The 27,431-nt window shown below is 38.8% G+C and overlaps 1 protein-coding gene across 8 annotated transcripts in view; it reads right to left on the reverse strand.

Moving 5' to 3' along the window:
• Positions 1 to 27,431, reverse strand: part of RABGAP1L (RAB GTPase activating protein 1 like) — a 234,162-nt gene that overhangs the window by 195,208 nt on the left and 11,523 nt on the right. For 3 of the 8 annotated variants that reach the window (XM_054638113.2, XM_077182016.1, XM_077182017.1), the window contains 10 exons: positions 18,441 to 18,608; positions 17,035 to 17,224; positions 15,482 to 15,692; positions 13,395 to 13,569; positions 12,443 to 12,603; positions 11,868 to 11,978; positions 8,153 to 8,219; positions 6,804 to 6,906; positions 5,726 to 5,892; positions 1,442 to 1,586 (listed from right to left, as the gene is read on the reverse strand). In XM_054638113.2, coding sequence (XP_054494088.2) covers positions 1,442 to 1,586; positions 5,726 to 5,892; positions 6,804 to 6,906; positions 8,153 to 8,219; positions 11,868 to 11,978; positions 12,443 to 12,603; positions 13,395 to 13,569; positions 15,482 to 15,692; positions 17,035 to 17,224; positions 18,441 to 18,575 — 1,465 coding nt within the window. In that variant the 5' untranslated portion in view covers positions 18,576 to 18,608. Of the gene's footprint in view, positions 1 to 1,441; positions 1,587 to 5,725; positions 5,893 to 6,803; positions 6,907 to 8,152; positions 8,220 to 11,867; positions 11,979 to 12,442; positions 12,604 to 13,394; positions 13,570 to 15,481; positions 15,693 to 17,034; positions 17,225 to 18,440; positions 18,609 to 19,536; positions 19,703 to 23,958; positions 24,027 to 27,431 lie in introns of all 8 variants that reach the window. The other 5 variants (XM_077182012.1, XM_077182013.1, XM_077182014.1 and 2 more) reach the window with 5 other exon arrangements.

Here is a 27,431-nt window from a genome sequence, read left to right on the forward strand (position 1 = left end):
CCATTCTGTAATAGTACCAAGAGGACAGTATCCATGTTATTCCTAATTGTGCTGCATTCACCACATTCTGGAACAGCTGCATTCTTCCCAATAACAGCCATATTGAAAAAATAATTATTCCATTATTTAAACCCTATCAAACAAGTCTCAGATCAATTTGACTCTCCAACTCACACATCCAGCAAGGAAAATCACCAACAGCTGAATTACACTACACTGATCCACAAGTTCCAAAGGCCAAATCTGAACTAATTCTTGCTGTGACCAGTGAAGCAATCCCAAACACCAATGAAAGAGAAGAAATCCTTTGGAGAAAATAGCATTTGTACTATTCACAAGTGGTACTTGATACAAAGGGGGGACTGACATAGCTGATCTGTGCCTATTCCCCTCCCCTTCAGGAATCAGATCAAAGTTCAAAGAGCAGCACCTGACTGTGGGGTTTTTGCAAGCTTGGTGTCACCTGGGATATGTGGAGGGGTTTGGCTTGTGAGAATAACCACACCTGCCTGCTCCAGCCTCTGTTAATCCCAGGGTTCTGACTCATATTGCACAAGCTAGAATCCAACACTTACCAATAAGTAAGAATCAAGGAAGAATTTTTCCACAGTAGTGAGTGAGACTTTTTACAGTATTGACAGAACAGTGACAGAGATCTGAAGAAGAACTTGGTAAAACAATCACAATTCCTGGTAGGTCAGACATTCAGATCAAAAATGGCACAGGGAAAACCTATTCTGAATGCTATGGGCTAATCCTCAGAGCACAAAGAGACAAGAGTAGGTCAAGGGCCTTCAAACAGTCAAAAACCAAAAAATTCTACCCATCAAGAGGGAAAAAAACCCAAAATTTCCATCAGGGGGAAATACACAGAGGTATGTTAGCTTTGGAAGGGGCAGGCAAATACACTGGATCCATGAACTGCAGCAATCCCCAACTGAACCAGGAGATGTTTTAATAAACCCTAGATGTAAGTGAGGGAAACTAAATCACATGTTAAGCAGTTAGGGGATAAGGAAATTCCCCATGTGAGTCTGAGGGTTGTATTTTTTTTTTGTTTTCCTTAAAAACAGGCATTTAAAACCTGCCATTTCAAGCCTAATTTCCCGCTGTCCTCTTCAGTAGCACAGCACATTCAAGGCAAATGACTTCTGACCAGAAGAAAACACCTTGGAAAAGCATTTTTCTAACCTGCTGGCAGAGCACAGGTGCCTCAGCAATGCATTTGGAAGCACACAAAGATGGACACACATCATCTGCTGCTGCTATTGAAGACATCCAAACAATGGCTTGGCAAAAATACTATTACTCCTAATAGAAAAACAGTGGTGATTTTTTTTTTTGTCTAAAACAGTTGTATCAAGAATTAATCGAGTAAATTAACAGCAGAAATATAATAGTATACCATCCATGGAAACTGTAAGTGCTGATTTATCCTTACCTTCTTCTGCCTCATCCTCCTGGGATGACATAGGCCCTCCTCCACTTGTTGGGGTGACTAATTCTTCCTCTCTGGCAGATTCTCTTTGCAGGCTGACAACTTCATAAATTGCATCTCCAGCACTTGTATGGCTTTTTCCTTCAGACTAAATGAAAATAGGGGTATGTATTAGGTTGAAAAATAGGGCTATGAAAGGCTAAACAATAGTTTGGTCAGGATTGCCTCAGATTTCTCTATCCTTGGCACAAATAAATGGCAGTATCTGAAAGTTCTGTTTCTCTCAGTTTTACAGGTAAAAATATAGATAAAACTGCATTATTTCCAAAGCTGCCTCTTGACAACCATTTTGAGTGTTGTTCAGAACAATGATTAAAAAAACTTACCAATTTAAACAGCTATAATGAGATTAAGTCAAAGAAATCTCAGCTACAGAAAAGAGGAGAGAACAAAGAGGAAAGATATTGGAGTAAGTGAAACAGGAACTGAATGCCTGAGGGGGGAAAAAGTAATGCTCAGAGGTTTTTTTGTAGGTAAAGAGCAAACTACAGAAAAAACAAAACCTCACCCTTCTGAAAAGCCTTAAATTGTGGAAAGCTCCTTTACTCACTAAAAACCAGGAAAATGTATCTTTCTTCAGCAGAACACAATTTAAAATACACTCCTTCCAATGAGAAATGTAATGGAGTCCCATGGCAGGGGGTCTGGAACTAGGTGATCTTGAAGGTCCCTGTGAACCCACACCACCCCACGGTTCTGTGACTTTCTTATGAAAAAGAAGTCAGTTAACTACAGCTTAAGCAGTTGCAAGTTTTAAAATAAAAAGAGGATTTGTTTTTCCTTTGAGTTACAGTTATGAACACAGTTATTTTTCAGTTATATGCAGTGATTACTATATTTTTAGAGAATTGTATATAACTGCAAACTAATGATGGTATTAAATAAAGCAGCCCAAAATGTTGTGCTATTTTTTTCTTTGTGCATCTTGTCTAATCCATTAAAATAAGGTAATTATTGGATCATACTAAAATCATCAAATTAGCCATGGAAAAGAACACAGTTCCAGTTAGAGTACGCTCAACTTGTTTGGAAAACAAATATGATAAATTTGAAAGGCTCTACAATACCTGCACAGGAGATATACACAAACTACTGACCAACACTTGCAATTTCAACCAGCTGGTGAAATGATGCAGATGAGCAGCTTAAACAGGGATTGTTTTACTGACACAATATAAGTTATTTTATAGTGAGAAACCTTTCCTCATTTATTTTAGATTAATAATTGAGACCCACTTCTCTTAAAGCAGAGGCTCCAATTATCAGCCAGTTTGCTGACTCAATTTCTCATCAAGTCAGTTTAATGAATTTTGGGGTGTAGGCATGGAGCCTGAATTCTGTAAAAATTAAGCAGGATAACATCAGAGCTGTTATCCCTGTTTTATTCTCACATAACACCATTATTGAGTAATTACAAAGTACTTGGTCAAATCAATCAAGTATTGATAGCACTAATGTTATTAAGCATGGGTATCTATAGCTGTTATTTTTGAGAGAGTAAAGCATGAGATACTGTGGGTTTTGCTGCATGTTAAAATTATTACAAGTCTTCAGCTCCTTGCACATGTTCTGGTTAACTGCAAGAGCCACCTGTATAAAATGTAAAAAAATTAACTATTGGTTTTCTCTGAAGCACAAACCCACCATTACAAGGACCACGTTCTAACAATGAACAAGTGCATGAGCAATACAGGAAGACAGCTAGAAAGAACAATCCTAAATGACACATTAAGCTGCATTTCTGTCAGCTTTTAGAATTCTTTATACCTGAGCACACCTTACCCATCTCAGTTCAGGCTATTAAATGTGCCTGAATCCTTCCTCAGAAGGGTTATGTTTTTTTTTTTTTTTACAATCTACTTAATGCTCAACTGCTTTCCCAAGAAGTTCCCAAATGGCTGATCCCACTGCCATCTGCAGAGTTATTTCCCAAGGAGTAACAGAGCCCTGAGGTACAGGATCTTTCAAAGGTGTTGGCAGGAACAGCTACTGCAATGCAACTGAGAATTGGTGAAATAAAGATTTGTATCAAGTCACCCAAAGAGATCCTGGCAAACACAGCCAGGACCTCATCTTGCAGAAGGATCACTAGGACTAAAAATATTCCTTTTTCAAAGATCTGCACAACAGACTTTGAATTTTGCAGCAAGAAGAAATGCACGTGTTTCTTCTGGGAAGGGAGACGTGTATGTTTGTCACATTATAAGGGGTGAGAAAAAGAAAGCACCCATATTACCCCATTAAAAATGGTACAGTTGCAAGTGATTTAAAAGGCAAGCTGAACTGATAAAAGATAAGTATCAAACAACTGAGAACAGAATACTTTAAAATGTATTTTCTTTAATGACCAAATGCAGATATTCTTATTTGCATGCAACAGCCAGCTTTCTCAGATTTCCTTAAATTCCAAGTTGCTATGCTAATCTCTAGAAGAAATACAGAAACAACATTGCTTGAGATTTATTTACACCCTAAGTGTTAAACACAGCAGCAATTTTCCCATGTAACATCAATACAGCTTGGTTTTTTCAGACCTATTGCTGTGCTCCACAAAAAGATGGCAACTCAAACAGTCCCATTAGGCTCAGTAAAATTAAATAATCGTTCTTTGGTTCCATTAGTCAAAGATCATGTGCTGTGGGCATTGGAACAGTGGTGCAACCTGGCCTCTGCTCTTCACTTTTGGAGCTAATACCAAGACATTAGTCTGTGGAGAAAGCAGGTGAGCAGTGGCTGCAGGAGGATGCAGTTACACATCATTGACAGTGAATGGGCAGATGTACTCTTGTATGTACCTCAGCCAATGCCAAAACCAGAAGGGACTTGAGCTACAATCATACCAGCCTCACTCTCTTAAAGCTCAGCATCAGGTTCCTTTGTCTTTAACAGGCCACATTCTTACAGCCATCTGCCCTCATATTGCATATGTCAGCAGCCCTTTGATTTTACAACGAACAATTACAGAGCCATTTGCCAGTTCTACCAGACAAGTGGGGTTGCTTTAGAGATTGTAGAGAATTAAAGAGAACTCAATAGGCAGGTTCAAAATAGTTGAAGCCCACAAAACCAAAGGCTTACGACTCATTACAATTCACTTTACAAAGTGTGCTGGGTTTGGCTGGGGTAGAGTTATTTCCTTCACAGTGGCTGCTTTGGGCTTCTGCTGGAAATGGTGTTGATAACACAGGGGAGTTTCAGCTCCTGCCCCACAGCTGCTGACACAGAGTCAGGGCCTTTGCTGCTCTTCATGCCACCCCACCAGCAAAAGGGCTTGAGGTGCACAGAAAGCTGGGAGGGGACACAGCCAGCACAGCTAACCCCAACTGACCCAAGGGATGCTCCAGACCATATGGCATCATGCCTGGCACGTAAAGTGAGGGTGAACAGGAAGAAGGGGGGGATGTTTGGAGTGATGGCATCTGTCTTCCCAAGCCAGTGTTACACTTTTCCCCAGGGGATGGCTGAGCACCTGCCTGCCCATGGGAAGTGGTGAATGAATTCCCTGTTTTGCTTTGCTTGAGCACATGGCTTTTGCTTTTCCTACTGAACTGTCTCCATCTCAACCCACGAGTTTTCTCACTTTTACTCTGCTGATTCTCTCCTCCATCCCACCATGGGGGAGTGAGTGAGTGGCTGTGTGGGCCTTGCTAGCTGGGGTTAAACCATGACACAAAAGCACTGAAACCATACACATGCAACTTAATCCTTATGCATTAGAGCATCCCTGAAATAAACAGATCAAAGAAACAAGCTGCTGAGGAGCAAGTGCCACACTAACTTTTATAAAGGCCAAATTAGGACATATGAGACTGTGGTGGTGTTTGAGGGTCCCCAGGATGAGGGAAGAGATGAGAATCTTGATTCCATGTTTCAGAAGGCTGATTTATTATTTTATGATATATATTATATTAAAAGAAAACAATTACTAAAACTACACTAAAGAAAGAGAGACATCAGAAGGCTAGAAAAGAATGATGATAAAATCTTATGATTGACCAGAGAGTCTGACACAGCTGGACCCTGATTGGTCATCAAGGAGAAACAATTCACATGAGACCAATCAAAGATGCACCTGCCACATTCCACAGCAGCAGATAAGCATTGTTTACATTTTGTTTCTGAGGCCTCTCTGCTTCTCAGGAGAAAAACCCTGGCAAAGGTATTTTTCACAAATTATGTCAGTGACACAAGACAAATGTTCTAAATTAAAAAAACCAAAGGCATTACCTGTTTTAGCTTCATATAGAAAGTTTCTGTGAAGGTTTTCCTGCTGAAGTACCAGAAGCGTTCGTTGGCAGGGTACACACGCACCACGGTCTCCAGCAGGAACCTGACTGGCTCCACCACCTCAGTGACAACCATGTCCACAGCCACAGTCATGAACACACGCTTATCTGAAACACAAGCATGAGAATAAAACTAATCAAAGCTCAAATCTATAAACTGCTGTTCAAATTGAAAATCCTTTCTGTTCCCTTAATGATTTTATTGAACCTCTTCTGGTTCTACACCCTCCATGCCTGTTGCACAGAATGAAAGCGTGCAGTAACCATCTGATAACTTCAAAAACAAAGATATTATGTCCTTGTTTTAAAGGCAGGAGCAAGACATCATGCAAAGAAAACACCAGTGAAGTACACAATCCCCATCAAACATAAGGAGCATGCAGAGGATAAGGTTACACTGTGAAGTGTAAGGAGTTCTGTTACATGCTACTAGAAATAATGTGGTGTGAAAATCCATCAGCAGGAACAGTGACACAGGCTGTAGGTACTTGGATATGCCTTTAAGCAAATGACCTGAGCTCTGCCTCAGGACAGGAAATAAATTCCAGACTTACATTCCAAGTTTTTTAATCCCATCAGAGAATGTAAGTTCCAGCAATAAGAAACTCTGCTATATAATCATGCACTTGAATGCATCATTGCCAGCTGCCCCAAGATGCAGAGGATGAAATTTGTAACCAACTCACAACTAGAAGGAGGAGAACCCCAATGCCTCCTATTCATACTGCTTTGCTGAGTACAACAGTTTACAAATGCTTAGACCCAAAATCCCAATAACCAGGGGCAGGCACATCAGCCCCAAACATTAATGTAACATCTCCAAATCAGCACCACACACTGTTCTGTGAACAGTTATTCACAACTCTGTGTTGGGCATGCTTATACAGAACAACTCCTAGCAATGGACTCCTGGAACATAATGTTTCATAAACTCAGACATGCACTGTGATTGCCAAGAGAAAAGTGCACACACCAAACCCCTGCTGGGTAAAACTAACACACAGATTGGGTTCCACTACCTTTTGGAGTTTCCTCATTAAGTACTAGAAACATGGGTGCATTAGGATTCCACATTCCAGTAATGACATAAGCCTTCCCATCAGAACTCTTTCCCATGGATTCCTAAAAATGAAATCAGACAGGATTTGAGCTCAAAGAGAGGGACATGGGGATGAGAAACAGTTCTAGGAACCTTAAAGAACATGAATTAATGGAATGAACTATTACTAGTATGAGGCAAGTAGATGCTTCCTGAAGTTTTGTGGAACAGTCCCTATGGATCACACAGGCCTGTTTGGTAGCCTCTGTAGACAAAAGGAGATTGATGTTCCCTCTCTGCAATTCAGTTAGGGATGGAAGAGTGACTGAGTTCTCCAGATTTAAATACAGAGAAAGGAGTTTGAAAGGAAATTACAAATGTCTGTTTCTGTGCTACAGTGGAGAAATAAACCAACAACTCATTAAATCCAGCAGTTAAATGTACTTGGAATATGAACATAAATAGAATTCAAGGTGGAGTGAAGACAGGAATTCAAATACAGTAAAAAGGTGTTGTATAGATTTAGAGGAACAACAACACTCCAAAACTCATTCTAATTAATTCAGTTTTATAATCAAATAAGAAAGGGAAAATCAGAACTGATTTCAGCAAATAAAACCAGGGAAGAAAAAAGAGCTGGTAAATACAATCAGGCCAATAAATGAGTCTGACAAGTGAACTAAATACTGATAAATAGAACCAGCAGCATGAGCACAGAAATGAACTAGGCAAAACTGGGACAACTGTAAAACCACAAAAGGTCTGATGGGTTTAACTCTTCCCAAATTTGCCCCAAACCAGGTCACTTTAGCACTTCATAACTTGAAAATGGCTGTATTATCCACAGAGAGAAAGTAAATTGGCATTATTACAGAAAGGATCACATTGTTTTGCAGTTCTCTCAGAAGCAACTCTAAGAAACAGAATATTGTAGAAGACAAGGGAATACTTCAAACTCTGGGCAAGAACTTAAAATCAAATGAAGGCAAAGTTTTTAGCCCCTTGGAAAAATAAGAGCACTTCCCTGGCACCCAAATATGAAAGCAATTATTTGCTCTGAATTTTTAGGGAACATGCTTCACACAATACAGAAAGCTCAGTTATTTGTAACAACCTAATCTCTGCTTCCCTAATTGAACAAAAGCCAGGTGCCACAGGTTTTGACAAGAATTGATATGTTTTGTCCATCTTATGATTGTAGATATCATATCTCAGAATTTAAGAAACAAACAAAGCAAAAGATATTAAAAGCTCATTTTTCTGGGTTTTCTTTTTCTTTTTTTCCAATCACCTTATCTTATTTAACAGGTTATTAGGGCTAAGTATTACCATGTCTAGTAAATGCATGTCACTGTTCTTCACATTTCGTCCAGGGCTTAGCAACATCCCAAAGCACCTGAGGAGTTTATTTAAAACAAAACAAAAAAATAAAAGAAAGACACATATTAGCTTTTCACAATACAAGAATGAATGTTTGCTTGAACATAATGGACAGCCACCTACTGCTTCTAATTTTAAGAGTACCTTTCAGAGAATTGTTTGTTATTGTTATGGCAACACTCAGGAAACAACACAACACATGTTACAGGAAAGACAATGAAATTATTTTCCAGAATGAAAATGGCAGAAACTAGCATCTGGCCTGTGAAAACTCAGCTGTTCCTAAAGACCATGTATAATAATGAGTTCAAAGATACCAACAATTCCTACACATTAGTGATGGAGACTGGCAGGAAAAAATTCACTCTCTCCCCAGTTCATTTTAAAAATTGTTCTCATGTAATCATAGGAAAAAATACAAATTCATTCATTCTATTCTTCATAATAGCACTGCTGCAAAACAATCACATTGCATCACAGACCCTTAAAAACAAAACCAAGAAACAACAATTCGCTCAATTTTAAGACTTCATTCTTCATTTTTTAAAATCTGAATTTGTGAGATATACAGGGCCTTGAATTCCAGTCAAATCATTTTACAAGAAAATGCTCTTGATATTTTTAAGAGGAAAAAAAACCCAAAAAATGTCCTCAGACATTCATATTTTCACAAACTTCCTGACTACTGAAGGCACAAATTCAGGCTTGAGGTCTCTGCAAATCATCCATATCTTTCTCTCCTTTGAACATACTCCATTATGAATAAAAACACCAAAGAGAATTATGTATAGGCAACAAACAGCAAGCTGTCTTGCACAGGTTTTTGAAAAACCTTAGATATCAAATGAAAAAAAAAATTAAAGTAATTGCTATTTGAAATACTATGGAAAATTTGGTTTGTAATTCAGAGAGTTTTGCTGGAAGAATTTCTCTTCTGTTTGGTTCTCTGATAACCAAACTGGTTTTTCTCATTGACTTTTAGAATTAAGTAATATGCTGAACAATATTGCTTGGACATATGAACACCAGCAACTAAAATTTTAGTAACACTACAAACTAGAAAAGTCTCAAGATATGAAATCACTACCTCACCTAGCTTTCTCCTATTATATTAGGGGTATATGGTTTTTATTTTTTACCTCATTACACTTAACATCCACAACAGTATTTTCTGTTCTTCATACTCCTTCACTACTAGAATCACAAAAATCTAAGTGGTACATAAACCAGTAGACAAGGATTTGGATTTATCTATATCTATAATGCAGTGCTGTGTAAAGCACCCAAGGCAGCTCAGATCCAGGATTTGGATTTAGCCACACAAACCAGATTCTCTGAGAGACTAATTCAGCTGGGCAGAACCAACAGCACACCTACTACTTCTTGTTTCTGGGCCAGAAATAGGTCTGAGAGAGCTACAACTGATAGTAGCAGGGGATCACCAGCTCCTGCTACAGAGAAATGTAAGGCCAAGATGCAGAAGATGGCCAAATATTTGTGCCTTTCAAAGACAACAGCTTCCAGATGCTGCTCCTGCTGCTCATCACTCAGATGTACACAAGTTCTGATGTCTGACAGCCAAGATTTTTGGGAAGTATGTTTCCCAAAGAATGGGAGTCAGGAACAAGTAACCCCTGCCTCTCACAGAAGCAGACTTAGGATGCCTAGCAGCATCCTGCTGCAAGAAGAGTCAGGGCTTCTCTTCCCTCTTGTTTCAAAGAGGAAAATCAGTTCAGACCAGGTCAGGACCCTCACTTGCAGAAGATGGATTTTACAGAAACAGCTGTCAGCACATTCAGCCTCTGACATGAGGGGGCTCAACCACACATCCAGTATTTAAAATGACCTGCACAGGTTGTGGGCCTCAGTCTCACTTCAGACTTGCTGGATTTCTACACTTAAAGGTAGCTACCAAGCAGCTCTGGGCAGCTGCACATACTCCATTACTTTCTAGACCAGCAGGAAAATTTAAAAAAAGAACTGTAATTGTTATTCACAGCATATATTTTAATTTATAAAAACACAAATGCTACCCATGGATAAAACTGATAGCATTAAGTTAACAACATGACAGGACAAAAGGGAATGGCCTCACACTGTCAGAGGACAGGATTACATCAGATATTGGGAATAAATTCTCCCCTGTAAGGGTGGTGAGGTCCTGCCACAGGCTGCCCAGAGAAGCTGTGGTTACTCCACCCCTGGAAGTGTTCAGGGCCAGGCTGGACAGGGCTGGAAGCAATCTGATCTAGTGGAAGGTGTCCTGCCCATGACAGAGCAGGGTGGTCTTTAAGGTCCCTTCCAACCCAAACCATTCTGGTATTCTGGGATCATGAAGAGTTTCCACCACTAATGAGAAACCAACCAATATTTTTAATATTTTGCAGTTCTAAGGATACCAGCCTACACTTTAACCTAAGGTATACCTACATAACTCAGGATTCACTCTCCTGTATGACTGGTGGCAAGCTATATGCAAACACCACTGTGTTGAGAAGAGTGTCAATCCTTCCATCTCTGACAATGAAAGGCTATTTCACTCTTAACAACAGCCCCTGACCATTAACCAGAATTTTCTTCCTGAATCCTATAAACAACTGAGACCTGACATCCCCCATGGTGGGACTGAAGCTATGTAGTGCCACACATGACTCTGAAATGAACACCATCTCTTCAGCTGCTTTGAGCCAAATAAAAACTGGCAAAACCCAGGTCAAACAGGGCACAAGAGCAGGAAGGGCCAAAGTAATGCATGAGAGTAACTTTCTGCATCACCCTGACTCAAACCAGGCTCTGTCTGAACACCAGGAGGGAGCACTCTCTCTCAACCAAGTTTGATCTCCTGAAATCACAACAAAAGATTTTTCAAATCTTTAGATCAGGGACCAAATTTCTCCAGAAATATTTTTTTGCATTGTAATTTCCTCTCTGAAGTACTTTTGAAGACACATTAAATTGCTCAGAAGCTCAGTCTGATGTATCCTGCATGCATCTTTCATCAGATCTGAATTTTAATCTTATCAGGAGTAAGAACATCAAATTACTTACAAGCCTGTGTATGTCATTTCAATTAAATAACTTTTACACAGCAAAACTTGTGGTGATAAAAATAACATCCCCAACTGAATATTCTAAACACCACCAAAATAAAAGCTAATTTCTAAGAAAGATAGTTTTACATTGGGGAGAAAAGAAATAATCAAATGCTATTCATAAATGCCTCATTAACTGAATCCTGAAGGCAAAACTGTTTAAATTAAAATTACACTGAAAATAGATAATTTTTTTTAAGTCAATAAGTAGCAAAAGCCTAATTTTACAACATAAAAGCAATGACAAAAATTTTTACTGTATATTTCTTGTGTAAAACTTTAGCTTCCATTCTGAAGTAAAACCTTGAAACCAAGTCAAGAGATCAGTAAGATTTTGGGAGGGTTGGGGGCAGGTTCTCTTGATTCTCCTGTTATCCTGAATTTCCTTTTCACTACAAACACATTCTCCCATTGTTACTCTTTTGCTAAGATTGCCATCTGGTGGCATTAATTCTGTTGTGCAATCATACTTTGTGTTATTGGTACATTTTTTTCTTGCCAAGTCAGAGAAAACTACATTAAATACCATTCTTTCAAAAATATAACCTTCATCATTTTTGTTAGATTTTTACCTTTCAATGGCCAGTTCTTTGTTGGAAAGTTGCTGAACTGTGATCACCACTTTCTTCTCAATTCCCTGTTTAAGCTTGAAGTACAATTTATCTCTATCCTTTGGCACAGGGCTAAAAGAATAGAAACATCCTTCAGCAGGTATAGAACATGAATTGTTAAATACAGAAAAGATTTTATGCTTCCTAATTTTAAATTAATTCAAAATTCATTAGATTTTAGAAAATGAAAAGAAACCACTAAACTGTATTTACTCAAGAAACTCAGTTTGATTAAAGTTGTTAAAATACTTCTTACTATCTTCTCCATTTGCACAGGCATCCATTGAGCATCCCTAAAAGAAACTATGCAGTGAAGAGATATTCACTTGAAGAAGGTATCCTGAATTTTAATCTTTTTACAGAAAAAACACAGAGAAGAAAATTGGAAAATCATCAAAAGAGCAGCTTCCTATTTACAGCATTTCTGCTCATGAAAAGAGGTCAAATGAATTTTGTTGCACAGTAGCTGTGTGTGTGGAAAGTAGCTTGCACTTTTTCCAAAGAGACTTCTGCTTTTCCCTTTCCATTCTGATTACCTAAAATTTCCTTTTCCATCATCTTCTTTGACTTCTAAGGAGACACTGAAAGTGTACACATCACTGTCTGGTGTGGGAAGAACAAAGTCCTTCACGTGATCAGATGCTTGTTTGGAAGAACGCTTGAATGCTGTGGAGAAACTATACAAAATTCGGCTGACCTGTAGAAAAGCAAAATCATTAATATTTTGATCAAAAATGAGGGTGTTTTGAACGAGGCATTGTGATGTTTTTGAAGGTCAAAAATCACTTGCCTCCTATACTGAACACAAATCACGCCTCATGTACCACAAAGCACTCAACATCACGTGTTCAATAACCAAGCCATTTCAGTAACAACCTCTCCTATTTCCATTCCTGATAACTTCCCTGCTCATGTCATGCTCAGTGAGTTAATATAAATTAAATTAGAGATTAGGAATGCAGCTCATTAGAAGACCTGCATAATGTACTTTTCAAGTTGTGTTTTTAACAACACAACATACAGCTTGCTCTGGCAGATGTCAAAACCCAAGGAGATTTCTTCTTTTTCTACCCTACAAAGTCCTTTTCTCCCAGACTCTCACACAGTTCTTCCTAAAATATCTAGGGGAGAGTACTATAACATGGTTGCTTTTAATTCCAAAGGCAGACATTGCAACTTCAGTATGAAACATACCTAAATAAGGTAAGCAAAAGCCCCAAATGAGGCTTTCTAAATCTTCCCATTACAGTGCAATTTGGAATTTTCTTGAAATACTAAAAGCAAAAACTTAAAATCATCATTTTATAGTGCCTTGAAAAATGTGTTAGCACATATGAATGAGTTTCATGTATGACTAGTTGCACATTCTGCAAAACTCATTCATATGTGCTAGCACATTTTTCAAGGCACTATATATAATTTCCACATTGGGAATGATACAAACACTTGTGTCCTTTTCCCAGTCACAGCACACTACAGAATACTTACAGCTTCTTTAATCTCACAGGAGAAAACATGGATCTGGAACTCTTCTGTGCCACAGCTGCTCTCAGTAAATGCAAAGCAGTCACTCTCTGAAGTCCCATTTTGCCCCCTCACACAAAATAACACCTTATAGATGGGAAACGAGGCTATCTCCAAATTGCTCAATTGATTAATTATTCTGGCAAGAAAAGGAACAGGGAAGATCAAAGGAACAGGTCAGTAAAACAGACAGGCCTACCTGAAAGGCTTTTCTGTAATTAGATAAATAAGAATCTAAACTCTAATTACTGCTAAATTCAAGAAGATGAGATGGGTAGTAGGAACAGAAATGTTATGCTTTACAAATTAAAGGTGTAAATGCTCCTGGTTGTAACACTGACTTAATTTCTTTTGTATGCCATAATACAGACAAATACAGTACCTCTAGATCAGATAGTAAACAATGGCAATTACTTGTGAAAAACACAAAAGAAGAAATACAGAAATCACAGAAAACCCTAAAAATGTGATTTGTATACAAAGAAAATGCAACATTAAAAGGGAATCTAAATAGCTGTTTAAAAAATCATTATGAAAATGATTTCAGAATCAACAGGACTTAGCAAACAATACCACCACAGCTTAGCAAACGCTGCCACATTCAGGTGAGTATTTAACACAGATCTAAGACTTCACCCAAAATTTTAAAATACTCTCAAACACAGAACCCAAAGAATATTTCAGAAACTTAAAAGCAGGAGTGGTGTTTCAGAACAGACTGATGGATAGTGACTTTTAGAGAATAACAAATGTTCTCCTCTATCTTTTCACTACTGGTCCATATGCACATTCACATCAAGGACCAATAAAAATTAGTCCCCTAAAATTCCAAGTCTGTAACAATAAAAATACAGGACTAATCTAAAGGCAAGAAGGGCCCTGGGAGGATTCAGCACACTGTAATTTTGGTGGGACACAACTGGAACCTCACAAGACAAGCATTCAGACACCAGGTATGAACACACTCCTCAAAGCCAACACTAGTATCACCTAAGCTTTGATGGAATGTGTTATGTCACATGTGCATTCAACTTTTCAGTTCTGTGCAGGTTCTTAGGCAGTGCCACATTTACTGATCTCCTCTGAAATTAAAGGTCAAAGGAACCTGCTGTTTCACTTGCAAAACAACCCTCCTGAGTGGCCACACCGAGTAAAAATAGGCATGGAACACCTTACATCTTGTATAAGGGTGACTGTTTCCATTGTAGAAGTACAGAAATACAGTATTTTCTGATGTCAAATGAAATTCAAATTGTGTTCAAAGAACAAAATGGAAGAAAATAATACAGATTCTTGAAGGTCCTTCTCTTCCTCCCCAAGATGATAGTCAATACAGAAACACAGCTCAGACAAGGAAGGAAATCCAATCATATCCTTCAGATACCTTGATATCAGAGCTTAGAAATAAACATCTTAGATATTGAGATGTTCCTTACTTCTGGATGCAAAAATGCTACAGGTGCATGTTTAGTGCAGCCTGGTCAAGAATCTTTGACTCCCTCATCACTAGTGAAGACCCTTCTCACATGGGGAAAGTAAATATTTTCTAGAGATTGTGAGCACTGGCATCATGAGGCAGACATGGGTCAGAGCTGGCTTCTGCACAGCAATGGCTGGGAGCAGAGACTGGCACCTCAACTCTGCAACATAGATGGGAGAGTCCAAACTGACACTTCTGCAGCAAACCCAAGGCCAGAAGGACTCCTGCAACTCATGGACCTTGGAGGCACTGACAGACTAGGGAGGTCAGGAGAGCACAGGTATTGTCAGCTCTCCCTTTCCAGTATCTCTTGTTGTCATATTTGAACAGATATTAAGGTAGAAAGAGATGCTTTTGTTGACACTGTGTGGTAGCTGGTACCACCAGCCATGCACTGCATGGTAAATCTGAGCACACATTTTTCTGCTTCAGAGGAATTTCTCAAAATTAAGTGTCTTCAACAAGAACCTCAGGCACAAATTCAAGCAGTTCTACTCCCCTGTGCAAGTAACAGAGTGAGAAACCACTTCTTATGGGTCTGCTTAAGCAACAAATGAAACTCTTGTGTTACCTTACAGAGCCTTCTGGAATGTTTGGGACATAGAGTGTTACAGGTAAAGGAGTTTGACTTGAGGACTTCATGTTTGCCATGGCATGCAGAGCTTCTGGTTCATTCCGTGGGGCTGACACCTTTGTACAACCCAAATAAGTCAGTTTGTTAAACAACACACTGTCCTCTTCCAGGGGTTCACTGGGAGAAGATGGCCTTGGTGCAGAGATTTCTGAAAATGAAGAAAACACTTCTTTAGCCATTTGCTTTTATTTCCACACATTTTTTCTTTCCAATGAGTTCCACAGCCAAATCTCCTACATCTTCCAGGGAAGGACATGTGAGCAGACAGTTCAGCTCCAATAGCAAGAAATCCATTTGACAGCTTAATATTACTGTGAAGTCTGTTCTAATCTAATTCATGTTTCCAAGGGTGGCATGGGGACAAACTGCATTTTGATTCCCTTTAGCATCACAGGAACACAGCACAGACATTCTGAATCTTTGTAAGCAGTCACAGAATCACAGAACCATAGAACATTAAGGGGCTGGAATGGACCTTGAAGATCACCTAGCACTGGACCCTTCTGTGCCCTGTTACTTCTATTCCTTATTACTAGACACTGCCATAACACTTAGAATCATGAAGGCTGCAAAACTGAATTATTCCTGTTGGGGCTGGAGTGGGGCAAGAGAAACATATCTACAAGTATTTCTTTGTTCATTCATGCTCAGGGCTGGGTTTTGTTGGAAGAATGTCAAACAGTAAGACAGTAAGTTTCTCAGAAATACAGCAGACATGTAATTAAGAGAAGGGTGTTTCCATTTCATATAAACTATTTCTTTTATTTCCAACACATGCTATGGGAATTAATTGACAGAATACCACAGAAGTGCCCTGCATGCTGTTGAGGTAAAAAGAATTCTAGTTTAAAGCACAAAAAAAAATGACCACAGCATTGTATTCCTAATATATGTAACAGAATGCATGTATTTTTATACTGCGTGTTTTCAATATGTAGCTAAAAAAGCTACAATACAATATAGTTTACATTAAAAGCTTTCAGTCCTCCCCTTTTCATGAAAACTTTATACACCAGGCAAGTACCACAATCACTCCTAGCAAATATCAAATCCTAAGCTAGCCTTACTGCTACCTGGTGGCACCATCAGAGAGGGCCAGTTCAAGCAGTCTGCTCAGGGTCTATTTCATTTGCAGGTAGCACTATCCATGAACACTGCCCTGAAATTTCTTGAGGTGCAGCAGCAGCAGATCCACCTCAATTATCATCCACTCAGCAACTCATACAATCCTCAGTCCCAACTAAGCCTTGGCTGAAGGAAAAATGAACATTATTTTGACCAAAGCAGAGCAGCTCAAGGTATCAATCTGATGATAATCTATTCTTATCTATAATCTTCAACTAAAAATAAGAGGAGGCCTCTAGGTATACTCCAACACAATTCTGGAACGAAGCTCTGGAAAGCTTTATCTTCATTTTGGGGTTAACTTGAAACTGCATAGAGAACAACACTGCCATGTGTGATGAAGGGGGAAAGCACTCAGGCAATACCTGTAGCAGAAGGGTCTAACACAAGCTGCAAAGCTGGCTGGGTTGTTTGTCCTGCTGACCCATCTGCAGCTGCCTGGCCACTGCCATCCCTGAATCCTTCTGGGAGTGCAGTGACATCATGGTCCTTCTCAGAATCCCGCAGGATCTCTTCCATTGCCTTCTCCAACTCCTCATCTCCATTTGAAAATACCTGTAAAGCAGAAGGAGATGAGATTTTTTTGAAGGTACTTGTAGTTTTATTTTCATTATTAGTTTTCAAATATATAGTCTTACTGATTACAAAAGTTAAGAAACTTTGCTGAACAAGGCAACAAACCAATAATCAATAAAATTGAATTAAATACGAACCAGTGTCATATTCCCTTACATAAAATGCAGATGTTCTCATTGCTAATCCAAAAACCCATCCATCAAAAAACTACAGAGTTCTCCTAGAACAACAGATTTGTGTATTTAGAACCTCCATTTCAGACTAGAGATCAATACACTTTGCTATAATTAGTCTTAGAGAAAATTTTACTTTCTCAGTCATATCCAGCCCATTTCAGTTGCTTCACCAATTTTCCCACACAATAGTGGTGCAAGCCTAAGGAAATGAAAAAAAAAATTGGAGATATACACTGCCTAAAAGAAAAATAGAATCTTTCACAAGTACCAGCTTTTCAGACAAAAGAAAACCATGCTGCATCATGGATTCTGCCTCCAGTCCAACAGCCTCTTTCTAGATTAAAGAAGCAGATAATGTCTAATATAGACAGAAATTATCAGCTGTAAATAACCATCAAACAGTACAGAAAAGACAGACTAGGTGTTTACTGTCATTTCAGGGGGAATAAATTCCTGTTGTTCCAAGCAGAGCAAAACCAGTACATTGGCTACTACAGCTCAAATGGTGAGATTTGTATTTAACCAATCAGCTGTGCACCCAAGTTCTGAAATATTCTGCTATTTATATGTAGAAAACTAGAAAACTTTTAGAAAAGATCTTACTCATGCCTAAAGTAGCACTAAGCAGGAAAACTAAATTAGAAACTAAAGTGCAAGACATGGTGTAATCTATTCCTATACAGATTAATTACATGCTTTTAAGATAACAGTCTCTGATCCCTCAATAAAGAATATCAAGCTTTAAACTGAATCTAATTCTTTGGAAAGTCCTTTACTCATGTATAGATCCACAGAATAAAACAAAGCTAACTCCCAAAGAAGAATTATTATTCTTTTATTAAAAGAAAATCCGAACTGCCACTTTTGGACAGAGTTGTTTAATCCAAGCTGTTCATTTCACTGGCAGCCAGCAAGGACAAAAATTGCAGTGTAAAACTCTCCTTAACCACACACCAATTATGCACTCTTTCCATTGATACAAACCTTGCTACACATTTAAAAATAAAATCAGAGCAAACCTTTAGCTGTGGCTTCTCATCATTTCCAGAGGCATCCTCAGATTTCTGATGAACCAAGACAAATTCTTCCTTAATTAATGTGGATACAGTCTCAGGAATCCTGCTGGCTTTGCTAAATGATGTTTTGACTTCCATCTCAGGTCAGTATTCTCTTCCTGCCACCAGAACCTAATAATGACAAAAAAAAAATAGTTTTGATGTTGTGCACAGTATGTTAATAGGTATAATATAAAGATATTATGGAATAATAAAATACTTAAATTATACAACTGTATTTCTCAAACTCTGATTTCATTGGTATATGAATTAATATACCTATGATTTAACAGCAGTGGCTGTTATCTATGCATACAGATAACAAAGGAAGAGGTTCACCCCAGAGCTTTGACTTCCCTGTTCTTAATCTTCATAGTCTGCTTCCTCTACCTCACTGATTTGTGCCCTTGGTTCTCCCTCTTACAGGTATTTTCCTTACCCAGAGTGTCACAAAGGTCATGTGAAGATACAGATTACCTGAAGGCTAATTTCCCAAAAACTGCTCTCCACATAAAAACATTATTTAGCAATCACTTATGTTAGGGGCTTTAGTTTAGTAAGTCAAAAGTGATACTAAATCACAATCAGATCCTTCTCACCTTATTTCCCTGAAACCCTCTGCAACAGTTAAAATTAACCACACCATTTAAAAATACAACCATAAGTATTATAAACATAAATCTAAAATATAAACAACGAAACTATAAATATTATGGCAACCAAGAACAAAATTTCCTATCTCTGCACAAGAAAAAAAACCCCAAATCTAGAAACAACGAGAAAGGGCAAAATACTGTTCAGTCTATACATTCCAAGTTCATATAACAATACAGAGCTGAAACATTCCAAGCATGCCAGCATGAGGACACCTACTGTAGGTATCCACCAAATAAAGCCAGCATGACCTACATTGACTCAGAATGTCTTCCCTCATTCCTTAGAGAATTAAGAGCTGAATCTCAGCCTTTTTTCCTTATCTATTTTTATATTTTCTGTGTCAAAAAAGGGAAAATATATTTTCAGACTTTATAAAGAGCATGCACTTCAACATATGGTCTACCTCCATTCCAGTTTCCTGAACAACACTGCTCTGGCTGAGTGCTGGGATGTATTGTGCTCAGGAGTCAGAGTTCAGGTGAGTCACAGCACAGGGGGAAAAAAATCTGTGCCTGTCACCTTTGGGAGGCTGGAAAGTGCCCAAGGAGGAACAGCTCAAGCCACATCTGCTGTAAGCAGGAACAAGAGGAGGTTAAGCTTCACCCTGCCCTTCCCAGCAGCACCAAGGAGCAGAACTGCACCACTTTTGCTTCTCTTCCAATTCCAACCACCCAGTGATCAAGACAAGAATGCTGACTTAGGTCTAGCTATAGGGAACCAGAAAAACAGCCCATGAAAGAACAAAGGCATGCATGTTCTCCACCATTTTGAACAGGTGTTACTTAGGATGTTAGCAGGAACAGAAAGTTTAGCAATTTCAAACCAAAACAAGCAATTGTAGGAACTAGACAACTTTCAATACTGTAGTATTTTCTATGATTTTTGAACCTACAGCTAACATGCTTTTGCCCTTTCAAAGACTTGGCTTAGCATAACTTACATGCAACTCCTCAAAAAGCTTTGCCCTTTCCCTAACCAAGCCACAGCTTTACCCATCTACCCAGTGAGGGTATCACATGTAGGAACCCCAGAAAAAAGAATTCAAGTTCTTTAGATAACTGACCTGTACAGCATAAAACTCATTAGAAATCACCTTATTAAAAAAGCCTCTAAACAACAGCTGGGATACTCAGAGTGGCGACACATTTGGAGGAGCAGTTTCACACCCTCTGGCACCTTTCAGAGCTCCAGACCAAGCACAAGCAGGAATATTTTCCTGACAAATGATGTAAGCTGAGTTCCACCCAGCCCACATAATGGACTCACTGCTGCATTAGGTTTTGCTTCAACTTTTTGAAAGCATCTTTGCTTTAAAGATTTCCTTGACAAGAGAAAGACAAAGCTTTACCACACAAGATTTTTAGTGTGTTACACAAACTACATTAACTACACGCGTTTTTTAACAAGTGTTGTAAAAACATGGCTGAAGAGCTTGTTTGCAATAAACAGCAAATCTAGCTCAAAATACTAATTTCAAAGTAAATCCTCTATATAAAAGCCAAGGTCAGGTATTACAGAACTCTTTGAAGGCAATGAAAGGCCTTTAGTTATGGTCCCCAAATACAGTATACTCTGAAGAATCATTATCTTTGCAGTGACATCAGCACTGGAAAAAACAAAAGAGGGGACTGTCAGCCACATTAGGAGCACAGGTCCAGGCTATCAGAGACCCCTCTTCCTCCCACTGCACACCTTGACAGTTTTTTGTGTTCTAGTCTAATTAAATTTAATTTTTGAGCTTACTTATGGGAGAGTAACACAGAAACTCCAATGAAAAATGGTTTTACTTTATCATCAGTCAAATGCAGATTGCTAACATCAGATTATCAACAATTCTTTCTGTGAAGAAGTAAGAACCAACAGGCACCATGTGAACTATGAAGTGTTTTCTGTAGCAGTATTTCAATAATAAAAGGAGGAAAAACGTACCATTTGTAAAGCCAAAGAAAAGTAGGATCATGCAAATACAGAAGCATACTGATGCACTAAATACTTATTCTTGGCCCAAATGGGTAAATGGAGATTAAGAGAATTTCTGCTTCCTAAATATTAATCTGAAAGTAACTACTATAAACATTAGATGACTGGGAGGAGCTCCTTATTCAGGTCAGATAAAAGCAAGTGCAAGAAAGTGTAGAGCATGCTGTGAAATTGAGTTACAAGGCCTTTCATGTGTTTAAGAGTGTACTCCAAGCCTGCCTTCACAAGCAGCTTAAAGCACCACAGCCAGTGCAGACACACACCTTTTTCTACACACAACTACACTAACTGGATCAATCCCAGACTATTCCAACCTATTGCCAGTGCTCCCCTCTCCCACTGCAGTACAAAACTTCAGCTTCGGTTTGGCATTAAACACAAGCAGACCAGGCACTTAGGAAAAGCTTTATACATCATATTTTATGATCAGTCTTTGACCAAAAATAGGTTTTAATGCCAGAGATGAACTATCATGACCAAGTCATTTCTTCAAACAAAACAATTTAAACTCTGACACAAACCTTACTCAAGAGTATAGCTGTGATTCTCATGAAGACTATTGAAATTTACATCACCTTAAGTAGTAAGCTACATAAAGAGAAAAATTTTCTATTTTTTCATTATAAAGACATATGATCTAATATTTCAGCCAAGTGCTTTTGAGGAAAAGCAGTAAAAAGAATAAAAATCTTTCTAAAAGATTAATGCATAAATATTTTTTGAGGCAGAGAGAAACATCTGAAGCAGTTTTTTTCTTTAGTAACAAGAAGAGAGACATGCACTCTCAACTTTCCAGTCACCAGCAGTCAGTGGATGGTCACTCTCACTTCCCTTGTGCCACTGGATCTAGTCCTCTTTTTTACTCACCACCAAATTATTCACTTCAAACCTCCCTTTTCCTACACATGTAAAGAAAAAAAGGACAGCTGACATACTAGACATGAACAAAATCTAGGAGCAGACTCCTACTACTAAACTCAAGCATCTCATTTCTTTTAATTGTCCTTTTCGAGGAAAAGTTTTAAGTTAAGAATGTAAGAATTTATTTCTGACAGCATTAGTCAGAACATATAGAAGTTGTTCTGCCCACAATCACATCAGGTTTACTCCCTAATGACCTCAACAGCTGAATGCTGGCTCAGAATCCTGAGGAATGAGGTTCAGCATTTGCTTTACCAGCTTAAAGTTTCTGGGAGGGCAGCAACCAGCAGTGAGGAGCTGCCAGTCAGGGACAGGAAAGAATAAATCCAAAGCACTTGAGCTGCCTCAGCCCCAAGGCAGTTCCTTAGTTTGAGCTGCTGGTTGGAGTTTAGTTCAAGTTACTGGTGGAGTTCAGTTCCAAATGAAAAATACACTCTGTTCTGCCAATGGTGATCCAAGGATTGCAACCTCAGGTCAGGTGGTGCCTTCCCAAATCCTCAGAGCCAGGAGTCAGAGCAGCTCCTCCAACAGCATCTTCCAAAAGATGACAACAAATTCTGCTGTCAAAGTTCTCTTCACAGCAGGAAACGCTCAGAAGTGTGTACTGCTACTGTGAGGAAGTCATTGCTACAAAAGAGGTACCTTGAACAGTCATGCTCCTTCCTATAGAGAAGGATCTCCCCCCATCCTTTGGTGAATAATATCACACACATGTAAAAAAAAATAAGGAACAAATGCACAGGAGGAATTTTTTTCTAAATTCAGTGAAAGAAAGCTTACTATGATAAAAGAATTAATTTTTTTTTTTAAATAAGGGTTTCAGAAAAGGTTTTCTGACAAACAGATTTTAGGACCAAAGAACTTTTGAAATACAAAGAAATTATTCAGACATAGTTTTAAGAGAGAGTGTGTGTGGAAGTGTGGTATGATGTGTGGCTCTTGCTCCAAAACAAATTTTAAGTCATAGGGCCAACAGGACTGCAAAAAAGCTGTTGCTTTTCTCTGTGAGCTTTATGATGTAGTTTTGGTCAAGCCAACCTCTCTGACGTGCATCAGCTCCCAGTGTTTTGCTTATACACAGTCCTGGATAAAAGGTAATTAAACCATACTAGAACTGTTTTGGGTCCAGTGATCAGAACTTACTTTCACGTATGTTCAGTACTAAGCTGTGGAAGGCTCAAACCCAGCAGCTTCCCCACTTCATTCCAGAGAGACACCCCAAGCTCACTACAGCTGCCTTTGTAAAGCAGCCTAAGTGATTAAAGAGCAAGAAAGGTGAAGAACAGTGACTCTGGAACAGCCAGGGGGACTCAGCACTGAATCAGAGCCAGGGACACAGGACAGAAACCCTCCTGATTCCTTCCCTCCATAACCCTTCCATGCATGCACACTGAGCCCAGACTTGCAAAAACACATCACATGCAGAACACAAACAGCCAGGCAGTGATGTACATCCATGGCACTGCTGCAACACACACGCATCATCCCAGGAGAAAGAATCTAAGGTTCTGGAAAGCCACTGACTTTCCTGAAGGAAACTGCTTTGCAGACCTGATAGATTCAAAAACTTCCTCTGCAAACTGGTCTCCAAAAGTAAACATAATTTTTGCATGAATCAGTCTTCTGAAGCAGGCATCAGACTTTTTTGCATTTACTTCTAGTTTGTGTTCAATAAATATTTCAAAGTTACTCCTCCAGGTCCCTGTTGGTTTGTGGAAAGTAAAAAAGTCTTTTGTTTCAGTATTATAAGCACCTAAAAATCAGAATGTGGATGCTATGAAAAGGAAAATATGAAAATGAAAATGTGGAGCTATGAAAAGGCAGCAATTAAGGGAGATAAAGGTTGACCAGCAATTATGGGAGATAAATGTTGACCTATTTTCAGCAAGCAACAAGAAACATGCTTTGAAAGGAAGTTTCTTACCTGCTTGAAAGAAGACAGTCAAGAGCAGGCTAATTAATACTTTCTTTTAGCAGAGAAACAAAATCATCCTGTATTAAAGACAGGCTTCAAGGCCATACAGTTTGCCTGACAATCTCAAACTGCAAAAAAACCCCCAAAACTGGGAAATAAGTTATACCTATTTTCAGAACTATGGTTCCCCAAGAGAATGTCTGGGACCTTTATGAAGGGGAAGGTCCAACAGAGCTATGCAGAAATTGGTCTTCTGCTAATTGAAGTAGAAATATACATAAAAAAGCATGATTTATTCCCTTTTTTGAGTGACAGGATACAGTGCAGGACAGCAAAATGAGCATTAAACTGACCAGCCTTGCCATCACTCCATGACTCACATTTCCAGATGACTGCAGTGGTGTGGTGACTCTCTCACCCCGTAGGGAACAGGACATAGACAGTGCCTCAAACACAGAACAGAAATGTATCTGAACTCTGCATTAGCCTGGCTCCCTGCCTTTAATGGGGACACCTTCCCCAGAAAGCCACAAGTGCTGCAAACACACAAAGCTTCACCTTTTCAATGCTTCATCCCTGAAACAGTAAACAAGCTGATAAAATTCCATGATTCTCTACATTGAGACAGTACAACTCATCAGCTGCTCCAAAACCCTCTATTCTGACTGACATTTGCAGAAGAAAATTCTGGATGTCATAAAATCAGTTTGTTTAAATCTCACTGACCACAAAAGCACCACAATTTCAGCTTTCATCCCAACTTCTCTCTGTGTAATCTTTTTATGAGAAACTGTCTCGGTGCTCATACTACAAACTGTTGTATTATCCACAAAATGTTTCCCAGTCTTATCTCTGGCAGTGAAACACTATGTAAAGAACATAATGGAAAAAACAAACAATCATTTATTTGGCTTACTGATATGATTTCCCAGGAATAAAACCAACTTAATGAGCAACAGAGCTGTATCACTGTATTTTAAACACATACATATATGTAGATTAAAAATCCTTATTTCCAGAAAAGCACTGTTAAGAACAAAAATCTTTTCAACTTAAAAAAAACCAAAACCAAAAATCAAAACAAAGCCACAAAAAATAAAGCAAAAAAACCCCACAATCAGAAAGTAACCACTAGCTTATTTTGGCAACACTGTCTCCTCTGACAAAGCAAATCCCCACTATGTAACCAACAGCAAATAATTAGTCTGTTCATGATGGCAAACTGTTTGGAATTGTTGTACTGGGTGCCTAGATACAGAGGTTTTTCCAGATCTTTTTATACTTCAATAGCCAAAAATCAATCTCATAGCCAAAGAGCAACAATTCAAGAAAAACACAATCAAAAGAGAGCTCCACAAACAAGAAAATGTCTGTTCTCCTTCAAAAACATACTACATCTGCCTCTCCTCAAATAAATTATAAGCAGCACTTGTCAAACACACCTCAGTGTGAATACTGAGACATTTGGTGGAAAGGAGAGAACCAGCTCTCCTGACTTGACCCTCTGTGTAACACACAACCCACTGAACCACTTAAATATTACACAGTCACACTGTGGAGCTGCTTGAGGGAAAAAATACTGCTTTTATTTAGCTTCAAGTTAAAACCACAGAGGTAAAGATCCATTCCCATAAGAATGGCGGGCATATGGAGCATGACTCAAGCAAGGCAAACTGAAAAAACCGATCTCAAGCCCTAAAATGTACAAATTGGGTGGCAGAAGCACCATGAACATTAGATGAAATGCCAGGTAAGTGGAAGCATGTCAGGAAAGCTGCTGGCTACAAAGGCAGCCTCCCAGCAAACTGGGGGCTTCCTTCTGTTTACTTGTACAATTTGAGCAAGCAGGAGTCATGGATGACAAGCTGCACCTCACACAAAACAAAGGCAGTGGGATTCTTTTGAGTAATTATTTAAATAAATTTTCTTCTGTGTGTGGACAAATCTTAGGCCTGAGAGACATCAGTAGGAGAACAGAGCACACACCTGCCTCTTCCTGCCACAGACTGATTCATGTTGTTTCAAAGCATAGCTGATGTTAGCTTATCCAATTAGTGTTTAACCAACCTAAGGAAATGTATTTTATTCTCAGCAACTTAGGAGAAACCTTCCTCTTCTACAGTTATTCCCTTGCAAAGAGTACAACAGGTAAGTGTTCTTCTGCTACTCTATAGGGATGGTACCAGTCTGTATGTGTAATTTATTAAAAACAAAAATAAACCAACAAACCACACTTTATACATCAGGTTCTGGCAAACAGGTTTACTCATTTAAGCAAAAGCTCATTCTACCTCAAGGATAAAGCACCTCCAGAACACTTTCACACTGTTTCCCTGACATCAACTGAAAACTAACACTTTAATTTCTGCGGCTGGTAATTGGTTTTTTAACTTTGGAAAATATACAGTAGCAAGTAAGAGCATGCAATTTTTCTAAGCTGGAGATGGCAAACCCAAGTTGCTTTTTTTGTCATTGCTACATGATGCTTGCAGGCAGCATTCAAATTGAAACCAATCACCAGCCAAGTCACCAAAGTGTATCACCACTCAAAAATATAATGACCTATATTCCAGATGAAAGCATAAGCATGATGCAATCCTTGTTTTAAGGAGATTATTCAGTGGTTTATTCCCTACCTGTAAAAATAACAGCGTGGGTTTAATGCAGCCAGTGGAATGACCTCTGCCCATTAAATAAATTGAATATTTCAACCAGGAATTTTCCTCACATGCTGCTATGTCCAGAAATAATTACATGATGTAGAGCAAAAGAGCCCATATGGAAGAGCAGTATGAGACAAGGCAGCAGAGATCCCAGGTGCCAGTCCTCTTCTGTGCCAACCAAGTGCCTTATCCTGTGGCACCACAGCACTGAAACCCACCAGAAATCCTGACTCCCTGCCCTGCACTGACTGCCTCCAGGGTTAGTAAAATCCTTGCTCCTCTAAGGCAGGATTGGAAGTTATGACAATTATTACCTTGAGGTTTGCAATGTGCATTCTGGGAATAAATAACAGCAAAAAAATCTTGCAAAAACACAGCAGAAATCATTAATTTTCTTGATGCAATTCTCTTGGCTCACATTAGCCAACAGTCATGAACAAATCCAGTACCTATCTGATGAGGCTGGCTATCCAGAGCAGTTTGGATTTTAAGTGCTCCATCATATTTATAGTTTGATATATTCACTTGATTGCATAAAAGAAGACATGAGAAGCCAAAAATCTGTGTTTAATATGCCTTTTCTTCTTGATGAGAGTCTCTCTCTCTCAAAGTTTCAGAGAGCTTCCCAAACATTACCACAGTGTACCATCAGTTTCATCATAAATGATGCATGGCGGTCATTAAATGCATAAAAACTTACTATCTGTGTTTACATACTGAATACTCCTACAAAATACTTTTACTTAAGGAAACAAACAAAGTCACAGGCAGCTAATCTAAAAGTAAAAAAAAAAAAAAAAAAATCACAGAAAGGTGAAG

This window comes from Agelaius phoeniceus, chromosome 8 (assembly GCF_051311805.1).
Source record: "Agelaius phoeniceus isolate bAgePho1 chromosome 8, bAgePho1.hap1, whole genome shotgun sequence".
Classification (NCBI taxonomy): domain Eukaryota; kingdom Metazoa; phylum Chordata; class Aves; order Passeriformes; family Icteridae; genus Agelaius; species Agelaius phoeniceus.